The sequence below is a fragment of the Pholis gunnellus genome, assembly GCF_910591455.1.
Source record: "Pholis gunnellus genome assembly, chromosome: 8".
In the NCBI taxonomy this organism is placed as follows: domain Eukaryota; kingdom Metazoa; phylum Chordata; class Actinopteri; order Perciformes; family Pholidae; genus Pholis; species Pholis gunnellus.
Genome location: NC_136534.1, coordinates 22,695,063 through 22,705,722, shown reverse-complemented (window position 1 = coordinate 22,705,722; position 10,660 = coordinate 22,695,063). Strand labels below are relative to the sequence as shown.

At 40.0% G+C, this 10,660-nt stretch overlaps 2 protein-coding genes across 3 annotated transcripts; one reads left to right on the top strand and one right to left on the bottom strand.

Moving 5' to 3' along the window:
- Window positions 1-1,049: 1,049 nt before the first annotated feature.
- Window positions 1,050-2,546, bottom strand: LOC306700554 (uncharacterized protein; the record flags this gene model as incomplete). Its single annotated transcript, XM_079165594.1, has 3 exons — window positions 1,050-1,311; window positions 1,967-2,117; window positions 2,495-2,546. The coding sequence occupies 3 exons, from the start codon at window positions 2,544-2,546 to the stop codon at window positions 1,050-1,052; spliced, it is 465 nt and encodes a 154-aa protein (XP_079021720.1).
- A 3,575-nt stretch (window positions 2,547-6,121) lies between these two features.
- Window positions 6,122-10,251, top strand: rbm8a (RNA binding motif protein 8A). 2 transcript variants are annotated; one of them, XM_079165369.1, is made up of 6 exons: window positions 6,122-6,226; window positions 6,819-6,878; window positions 6,990-7,067; window positions 7,571-7,707; window positions 9,393-9,529; window positions 9,822-10,251. In XM_079165369.1, the coding sequence occupies exons 1-6, from the start codon at window positions 6,160-6,162 to the stop codon at window positions 9,868-9,870; spliced, it is 528 nt and encodes a 175-aa protein (XP_079021495.1). In that variant the 5' UTR covers window positions 6,122-6,159; the 3' UTR covers window positions 9,871-10,251. The 2 variants fall into 2 exon arrangements, with proteins under 2 accessions (XP_079021495.1, XP_079021496.1); XM_079165370.1 differs by having other exon boundaries at window positions 6,129-6,220.
- The last annotated feature ends 409 nt before the right edge of the window (window positions 10,252-10,660 follow it).

The window sequence follows — 10,660 nt, the reverse complement described above, 5'->3', positions numbered from 1 at the left end:
CTTTCTATAGCATGTGAACACTAAATAATTAGCTTATTCGTATAACTGTGTGTTTAAAAATCATTGCAGATCTTTAACGTTGTGTTTGGTTTCAGAGTGATTTACTTATTTGCAGAGAATCCTTTCATTTTGAATGTAATCGGCTCACGTCTGCAGGGTTCCTGAGTCTTTTTCTGCCCCCTCTGTGTGGATGAGATGGCAGCAGACGGAAAGACGTGGGATTTGGCAAGTAAGAAACGTACTTGCCTTACAATAACGATGATAACGTTGAACACACAGTTCAAACTGTGTCTTCAAATAGAAAGATGACTGTCATGTCATTATTCCGAATGGGGAAAAAAGCTCCTGCTGAGGTTTGTTAGCAATTCTTGTGTAAACGGAAAGTGGATAAAATGATATTTGAGGTATTTCTGAGATATTGATTGACTTGGCTTCAGCTGTGTCCGACTGGTAGATTAAACTTTAAAATGCATCTGTTGGTAATCTGCTCATCTATTTATTTGTGGATGTGATTTTATTTCAATTTTCACCCAAGCTTAAAGGTTGTTTTGATTAAAAAGTGGACTTTTACACGGTTTGTTGTGGTTATCATGATTGTATATACAGGTAATTACTGGCCTAAAGTCAGAACATCCATTCATTTGGGTTGATCTCATCAATCTCATCTTATAGCTGGACTCCAACCTATTTGACAGCCTACTTCAGAATATTGAACCATGAAAAATGATGGAAATCACCATTGACCCAAAGGTCAGAGGTAATGTTGATATCGACTTCCACTTCAATGAGTAACTCTCATCAGATTCTGCCACAATATATTTCATTTCAACTTGAGTACTTGCCCTTTGGCTTTTTCATAAATGAATCTCTGTACTCAGAATGCAAATCAAGCATTTGCTCATATAAGTTTTAAATAAAGAATACGCCAGCTCCAAATGATGACTTTTGAACCCCTTTTAATGACAACATACACGCATCACATGTCAGATGGCTCAAAGACCGGGAGGAGTGCGACAGATAAACACCAGGGAATCAGCTCACGGGACGCTTTACTGGGGGGCCGGCAGGGTCTTGGTGCTGTCCATCACCTGCTGGAAGATCTTCTCCATAATGTCGGTCAGAGGCTTGACCTGGCCGTAGAAGTTGTCGGTCAGAGGCTTGACCTGAGTGTTGAAGTTTTCCAGTATGGGCCTGATCTGCTCCTCGATGTTGCTGACTAAGGGCTTGACCTGCTCCTGCAGCTTGGTGGCCTCGGCCATTACCTTGTCAACCAGAGGTTGGATCTGGGACCTGCCGTTCTCCGCGTAAGTCCTGTGGGAGGAAGAGGAAGCAATACTCTTCTGTCAATCACTGCTGCTGACTCTGCTTTGTATTCATTTGTTTATTTGAATCTGAATAAAGAAAAATAAACTGAAACTGCCTGAAAATGTGTTGGTGTGAGTCTTCAGGAAAATCTTTTGAGACTCATGATGTGTAACTGTCCTGGTTTTAGGGCACGATAATCTGAGTTAATCTAAAAAATCAAGCCATTTACCATCCAAAGAGGTGGTAAGCCTTTAGCCCCATGTTTTACATGTATCATGAATATGACTTTTTCATTTTGGCAATTGACAGAAAAGTGACATATTTGTTGTTTTTAGAGCCAGTTTTTCCTCAGGTGTTGAATTTCTCCATTACATGAGATTTTCTACATGCTAAAATTAAAAGAAATAAACTTCGACAGTGAGTATTGGTGTGTAAATTAAATTTTAAAAAAATGAAGTTTGCAGAGGGAAGATTAGCCCTTCTGGGACTTCCATATGACATTTACCATGACCATACAGTCCAAGCTGCCATACAGTCCGTTTAACACTTAATCCTGACCATTTACATTCAAAGTTCATGCTTGAAGCATTTCACCAAATACCCTATCCAACCTGTCGCTCACACAGAGGGGAACAGTGATTTTAAATTCCTAGATCCTTACTGGGCAGCGTTGGTCATCTCCAGAGCCTTGACCTTCTCCACCATGTCCTGGGTTGCGTCGGTGATGCTGGCCGACATGTCCTTGATGATCTTGGTCATCTGGGACAAGTTAGTCTCTGCGTCACGCTTCACCAGTGACCTGGCCTCGGTGCCTGTGAACACACATTGACTCATCTTCATCCACCTAATTTGATTCAAACTTGCACAGTGCAGGCCTGAAGACAGTTACGAATATGAAAAGTGTTGCCTCCTATTCATCAGATTGAATGGTGGGCCTGCACAAAGCCCTTTGAATTTGGTTGATTTTCACATTTTGAAAAGGTGCGTGGTCAACCTTTTATTACAAATGCTTAAGGCATGCAGTTAAAAACTTTAGTTTCTTCAATGTCAAAGAGAAAGAGTTTTGATGTTCAGAAAATGAAGCAGATGCGGATGTAATTCTACATATTTAATAGTCTATGTCTGATCTTACAAATGCATTACGTATATGAAATACTGATTCTTTTAAATGAGGAAAAATATGTCTTACCATGGGCAAGAGCCAGCACAACGACAAGAGCGACAATGATTGAGGAGTTCATGGCTGCAGATGAGCAAGAGCAAACTGGAGAAAGGTTAAGAGGTTATTCAGATGACACTGAAAGTTGCAGAGATTACAATAAAATGGTGGCAAACTGTAGTAAAGCAGTTATAAGCACAAACTTTTTCAAGTAATAAATTGAAGTAGTCAAATGTGTTCTCCTCAAACAAATGAATGATACACTTCTGTCTGCAGCCATACAGAGGATCAGAAACACCGAGGGAAAGCAACCATTGAGAGACGTACCTTAAATCCTGGAGTTCTCGGACCTAACTGTGCCTTCTGTCAGAGAGACGGAGGCTTTTATAGCTCCACAGGGTGAGCTCATCACAGATAGTCATAATTTAATCAAAAAGTGCAGATAAATACAATCTGGGAATTGGCTGAACCTTGATGCTCGATAGCTGCCACAAGAAAGACAAAAGTCCACTCTGTGTGTGTGTGTGTGTGTGTGTGTGTGTGTGTGTGTGTGTGTGTGTGTGTGTGTGAGGGTTTGTGTGTGTGTGTGTGTGTGTGTGTGTGTGTGTGTGTGAGGGTTTGTGTGTGTGTGTGAAAAAGACAGAGATTCATTGTGAATTGCTGCATTGTGACGTTGTTTCACCACTTTATTTCTAAGCAGTTTAACGCTACTTTATACTTTACTGGTTACTTTGAAGATACAGAACAGATGATCAACTTGAAATATGATGTATTATTATTGTTCTAAATTAAACTGCCCAGTAACACATGAAGTAGTAAAAATGAGCTTTTCTTCAACCAGCTACAGCTAAAAATGCTGCTTAAACATTAACAACGATCCAGTGATTAAATATAGTGTTTGCTGCTTATTGTAAACTTGTGAGAACAGGACTTTTACGTGCAGTGAAGTATTTTTTTTCCCTCGAGATATTTCCACTTTTACTTAATTAAAAGATCTGATACTTCTTCCACAGCTGCACAGGTATTAACACTTTCAGTTACTGATACATAAAAGATATATCAAAATACATATTACATTTTTCACTAATGCTTTCTCCCTTTCATGTGTGAGTTCTTTCCTTTTTAATAATACACATTGTTGTCGAGTTGTTTTTGTATGTGCGCTGTTTGTTGTTTTTGATGATGGCAGGGGTTCATTCATACACGGCTATCTACGATACAGAGGGTCAGTTGCTGGGACAGAGTTGCTCAGTTGTGCTGACTGAGCCTTGGACACTTCATCCGATCAGCAGTTGCCCCATGCTGTATGCAAAAATCTACTGCAGTGTGAGGAGCTCCTGATAACCTCGTCACAGGAGATACAGATGTGCATCATCACACTTCTGACTGATGCTTCATATCTGTTCCAGTGTGTCTACAAATCATCAAATGGTTGAAATGATTTGGTTTACTTGTGTATTTCATTTGCAATTCTTTTAGTATGTAAAACCTATTGTGTGCTGTTCCTTAACCCATTTGTTTTTGTACCTCTTGATAGAACACTGCAGTCCTTTTTTGGGGGACATTGAGGTTCAGTAAAGTGGTTACAGAGACAGTCTCGTGTCTTTAGCAGACTTCACAGGAACATTGTGTTAACAAAAATGTTGATTATGTTATGTGTTCAGTGTTTTCATGCCATCTTGGATTCTGTATTTCCAAAGCATAACGAACAGAACTCAACCAGTGTGCTTTGTTTGACTGATAGATGGGGATTCTAAAATGGATTCATACAAAGGCCGTCCATTCAGAATGAATATTCATTAAAAGAGTCTTTTAAAAAGTTATCCTGCCACAACAATTAAATTGAACATTTGTTTGCTGGCTGCATGTCCGATCGCTGATGTCACTGTGGGCTGTATGGTTCCCATTTGAATGCTCGCATGCTAGTTTAACAGCCATAAGATTAAAGTTCAGGTCAGCTTCATCTGTCCTGAGCATGCATTAACTTTAGACCAGTAATAGAATTGTTTTGTGTTATTGTAACACATGTATGCATCTAAAGACATTACTCGACATAGTGTATCGAACTGCAGACTTATAAGACTGAATATTTTTTACATGGCTATATTTGGTGTTGGATTATCTTCAACTAATGTGTTAATCTACACAGAGTTCCCTTCAGTTAGACATAAGTGAACCCACCACGTGACATATCTTACTGGGTCTATGTGCTCAAGAGAGCTCCTAACTCGACACTAAACCATTGTCTATCTGACCACTGATGCGCTTTTCCTTCATTCATCTATCGATCCATCCTTTTGATTGTCGCGGTTTTAGATTCCCATGGCCACAATGCAAGCAGTGCAGCTCCCCTGGTCCTTTTCACCTAGAAGCTCCAAGGATTCCTCTGGTAAAGCTTTCAGATAAACTCGCTTTGACATTCGCCACTAGACGGCAACATTATAAGAGCAGTCTTTTGAAATTGCTAAGTGGAAAGTGAGCCCTGCCACACTGTGTTGAAGCTAAATTTTACCCACTTAAATATGACCTTAATTTCTTTCTTGCGGCCTCGGTCGATTTGACTGTCTTTCAGAGGCTGAAGAAGGCTCAGTTTAGAGTGAAGTCAAATATTTAACTAGAAAACCTCAGGAATCCGTTGGTACCAGCAGTTTTTTTGGGGGAAACAAGCCATTTGTTTGCCTATGGTATTATAAATGTGCTATTTTTATCCATTCTAAAAATGGCATTTATGCATATTTCTAAAAAGTCTTGGAATTGCAGAAATTGGGTATGACAGGAAAGCTGAGACACTTGTCTGTGATGTTAGTCCCCATAATGGCCATTTCACTGTATAGTAAGACCATTGACCTGTGGCTTTCAGAGGATGTGTGGCTCAGATATATTGAAAATAAGGGTGTTTCTCAAGCAATCAACGAAAAATGCAACTCTTGCACAAATCTCCAAAGTCCTAGAGACCAAATCAAAACATGGAATTTTCTTCTCAGGTCTTGGTGTCTTAATGTGGTATTTCAGGGGGGGTCACACATGTTTAAATCTTATATGTATAGAGTCTCTTTTGATTCAACATGCATGTCTTTCACTACGCATTTGCAGCACACCCTCATTCCATGTTTTAAAATGCGGCATTTTTTTGTCAATCTCCACTGCACTATGATCCAACTCACCACCAGATGGGGATCAAATGACATGTCCTCTCTTCATGTGTGTCCGCAACATGCAGCCTCAGTCTGCGTGGGTGCACGAGAGCCCTCTGCTGGTCGACAACTATGCCAAAATAAAGCAAAATTGTGGTTTAGCATGGGCTTTTAGCAGTGGTGGAGGAAGTATTCAGGTATTTTACTTAAGTAAAAGTAGGCTTCTAATACCACTGTTGAAATATTCTGTTACTGGTAAAAAATTGTGAAGAAAATATTAATGTGACTTGTAATATTTGCTGTGTGTGTGAGAGTGTCCTTTGCATATTTCTAGACAAACTAAAGTAAGTTAATGTCTAAGTTTGTAAAAAAAATGTAATTCACTTCATCCAAGGCTGGCCACACCCCATACCAGTTGGTGGCGGTAATGCACATATGAGTTGTTTGCCAAGCGCTAATAAAACTCAGAGAAGAAGAAGTAAGCCGGCAACATCCGCCAACCTGCTCTCGTACGTACGCTGCGTCGATCAGCCGCGTACTCAAACGAGACATACTGGCATCATGGCGGACGTATTGGATCTTCATGAAGCGGGAGGAGAGGACTTTCCTATGGATGAGGATGGTGATGGTAATACTAATACGTAAAGCCACAGATAGCAAGTGCCCCACAACTCTGGCGTTAAAACGATGTGTAGATTTTAAGGTCTACATTAACAATTTGCCGTGACTGTAAATGCTACTGCGTGGTAGCAGGCCTGAGAAATGCTAACAAGCTAATATTAAGCTAACAACGCACTAGTGGTTAATACAGCTCTTTGAGTAAGTGGTTGTTGCAAACCCTTTCGCGTTAGTTCCCTTTTACAAAACAAGTTTATGATTAATGTATTTCCCTGGATTAAGGGCGTGGTTTACATGCTTGAAGCTGTAAAACACGTAGCGTATTGTTAGCCACCGTTAGCACGCTAGTTCAGTGTGTTCTATAACGTTAGCAAATCGCTAAGTACCGTTAAGATACACTAATAATATACAGTAGTTAAGATAACGCTATGTTTTAGTGTTGCTTTTTGGTTACCCCAGCGTTGACCACAGAAACCCCGTCCACAGTTTAGTTTAATACAAGTAGTTTAGTCCAGTAAATGTAATAACGTGTGATTGTTGTGAAACTTGTTTAACGTTGGTGGCGTGCATTGGTTTTAATGTATTCAACTGTTCTTCCTCAGAGAGCATCCACAAGTTGAAGGAGAAAGCCAAGAAGAGGAAAGGACGAGGCTTTGGCTCCGGTGAGTTACCGACTGTTTGTTTGTTTCATGTGATCTCCTACTGCAGCTTCTTAATACAGGTTGTTATGCTAGTCAGCAGTGTTTCATATTTCTTTGTGTTGCTGTTTCCAGAGGAAGGAGCCAGGTCCAGAATCAAAGAGGACTATGATACTGTGGAACAGGACGGGGACGAGCCAGGCCCGCAGAGATGTAAGTGTTGCTGTTTGTATTAGAAATCTAATTCAGTTTAATTTCAATGGAAATAGAAGTCAAAACTTCACATTAGTCAACCTGAAGTGCCTCTGCGATTAACCGAGTTGCTACCGTCTCTTTTGTTTTTACATTTAGGTTACATGAATTTACAGCAAATCACACAACTTAAGTTATTGTGTTTTTTTTAAACTTCTTTATCTCAATAATGTATTAGAATGTGTGCAAATCAACAACCAGCTAGACTTCTTTTATTGAGTTTTTGATTGTTCTCAAACTAGCTTTTGGAAATAAAGTGCAGCTCTGCGGTTTGTAAACGCATAAGAGGCTCAAACCGGAGCTCACTGAGCTTTATATTGCTTAGAGCTGGCTGTATTTATTTGTACATTTTGCATAGAATGAGAGTTTTAGTGATCACACCTCTACGTGTCATTAGTTTACCTCGTTAAAAGTGCTGCTTGGTTTATTGTTTGACGCCTCTTCTTGTCTTTGTCTTGCTGCAGCTGTGGAGGGCTGGATCCTGTTTGTGACCGGTGTACATGAAGAGGCCACAGAGGAAGACATCCATGACAAGTTTTCAGAGTTTGGAGAAATCAAGAACCTGCATCTCAACCTTGACCGCAGAACGGGCTACCTCAAGGTGAGACAGATGTTAACCTGTGTGCAGTTCTTAAATGAGCTTCATTAAAATAGAATACAAATATGATGGCATATGATATTTTAAGATGGTTTAATTACATTTTCGTGGCTAGCTTTGATACATTTTTTTTTTTCAAGAGTGCCCTGCAACTGTTTGCGATGGGTCTCATCTTCTCCTTTTGTGCTGTGCACAGGGAGGAGGATGCGCTCGCCGCAGGAGTTAATTATACACAAACCTTTTACATTCTTGTAAATACTGATTCATAAATAGTTTTGTATAAATATATACATAATGGATCAAACATAGTTGATGCTCTCTAATAGGTCTACATACACAGTATGGAATAATATTTTCTCTGATTCTTCTCTATGCATGAACATACAATTGAGTTTTCCATCAAAGAAAAGTTACACAAATGTTTGTTTATGCTGCCAATTACAGTCTGAATCCCCCAAAAATCTAAATTGGAATTGTCCAAGAAAATCGTTCCATCTCTACTAAATGAGTTGTTTTTAATTCAGCAAAAGCACTTTCCGTGCCTAGACTGAAGAACAAGACAGGGGGGGTCTACTCCTTTGTGTGTTCATGCAAACTGAAATGCTTCACGCACTCCTAATATTTCTGTATGTTTTTTAAATATTTTGTGGTCAAAGCAAGCTTACAAGATTTGAGAAACCAACTGGAGATGAGTTGCGTCTCTGACGTTGCGTTTTCCTCTTGTGTGCTCGTTTGGGGGGGGGGTAATAGCATTTACACTACAAAAGATACGAGGTCAAATGCGTCCAGACCACCTCTGCCGGTGGTTTGAGTGATGGGATCACAATGCTTCCCGGTTGTTGTTTACACTCATATTCAGCGCTGTCCACTAGTGATCAGATGGCCGAAGACAGATTTTAAAACAAAGTATTAACAGGCTGTGACAGAAGCTCCAAATGTCATGTTGACTCAGAGAATGTAGCAACTGCTCTAGATTTCCAGAATCACACCAATTGTTACTAAGAGATTTATTTTTTCAAATGGAGGGAATTCAAGTCGCGTATATCCTATTGGATTATGGAATTTCTTTACATTAACGAATGTTTTGTTTTTATTTTTCCTGACTGAGTCTTCATTGGTTGTGTGTAGAAAACCAGACTCCTTCTTTGTAAAGCAGATATTTGTTTATCTATAAAAGTAAACCATGTTGTCACTGCTTCTTGATGATGGCGGTTTGTAAACAAATTACATTTGTCGTATTTTATTTAACTATAAGTCTCATTTTAGCACATGGTAAATCTGGAAAAGATACCAACATGTAGACATATTCCAGTTGTTTTATTGCTGTTTGGCACAGCAGTCTTCAACTTTCCTCCATGCCACAAGGTGGCAGCATTGTTTTAAATATGAAATAAGAACAATGTATATTTGCCCCCGAAACATCCCATTTCAGTAAGTACAGAGAATGTCCATCACGGGCTGTTTGAATATTTAAATGCTTTAGAGACGTAACATGTCTAGTTGGTAGCTGAGCTTTTGTTTCCTCAGTGATTTCTGCAGGGTGTTATGAAAATCAGCCCGACGAGTGTAAGGCTGAGTGATCAGGAGTCCTGTGTTGTGCATTTTAATTGTATAATGCTTCCACATTCCCAAGCAGTGATGCCATGAATGTCCAATAACTCCCATGCTGTCCTCATGACTGTTCCCAGGGATATGCACTGGTGGAGTATGAGACCTACAAAGAGGCCCAGGCAGCCATGGAGGGGCTCAATGCTCAGGACATGATGGGTCAGCCTATCAGTGTTGACTGGGGATTTGTCAGAGGGCCCCCCAAGAACAAGAGGAGGTGAGGGTGCTGTCTGTGTGTGTGTGTGTGTGTGTGGCTACGGAAACCGTAACTTCCCAGTAAAGGGAGTGCTGTCGACATTTTACATGTTGCACTTCTTTACACTTAATTTTTGTACAATTTTAACAGCTTAGAGTATATTACAAAGTTGAAACTGTAGCTATTTAAGCTATCTCAATAAGTGATGTGTGATCTAAATGATTTATTTCTGTAATCTTTTTTTTTTTTATGGTAGAACACACCACTTAATATAATTATTCAATAACAGCGCTGTGTTTTTTTTTTTCCACAGGACTGGCGGACGGCGACGCAGCAGAAGCCCGGACAGGAGGCGGCGTTGAGTGCAGCAGTTATTGGCTTGAGGGGGTGTCTGTCACTTTTGTCAGGCAGTTCACAATCCTCTCATCTTCTCATAAGAAACACGTTTTTTTGTACAATATTTTTGACTTGTATGCCATCTAGTTGTGCAATTTAAAATATTGGGATACGTTGTTTTTGAAAGATTGAATTACAAGAATCAATTGGCCTAACAGCAGTGTTGTCAGTTTATTTTAAATTGCTTATGCTGCTTTAAAGTGCAACAGAAGGATATCCATCCAGTGATTTACTTTCAACACCAACATGGTGATGGTTCCCTTAAAAATGTTGTTTCAGTTTTCTCAATGTTGCGTGCATTTTGTTTTATAATACTTTGGGGGGGAAATTAAACTTTTTAAAAGCTACTTGTGTGCACTGTTTTTATTTAACCCTTCTGATGACGTAGAGTTTACGTCATCCCAGATGACCTCACCCATGCAATGGTGCCGCCCCAGCTATTTCATCAACTCCAAAGCACCTGTCACTCTGGGCTGTGAGTGCCACACTCATAGGCTACTTGGACAAAAACGCACTTGCCCGTTAGTTTTTTCTGCAGCCAATTGGCAAGCGAACGCTTTGCACTCTGTCCCTCTCATTTGGTGTTTACTCTGTTGGGGGAACATCAGTCAAAGACCCCGGGGATGCCCATTGGTTCTTAGAAATGTCAATGAAATCGACTCTTCTCTCTGATTGGATGGATCTTCTTGGAGGGGGCGGGTTCGAATTCTTCGGTTGACGTTGTTGTTGTAAGTGGTGTAGAAATTACTTTGTCGG

Excerpts from the sequence above, each read along its gene's own strand:
- rbm8a (XM_079165369.1), top strand. The coding sequence starts at position 6,160 with ATGGCGGACGTATTGGATCTTCATGAAGCGGGAGGAGAGGACTTTCCT. Across the intron at positions 6,227-6,818 it reads TATGGATGAGGATGGTGATG|AGAGCATCCACAAGTTGAAG; the intron begins GTAATACTAATA and ends GTTCTTCCTCAG. Across the intron at positions 6,879-6,989 it reads AGGACGAGGCTTTGGCTCCG|AGGAAGGAGCCAGGTCCAGA; the intron begins GTGAGTTACCGA and ends TGCTGTTTCCAG.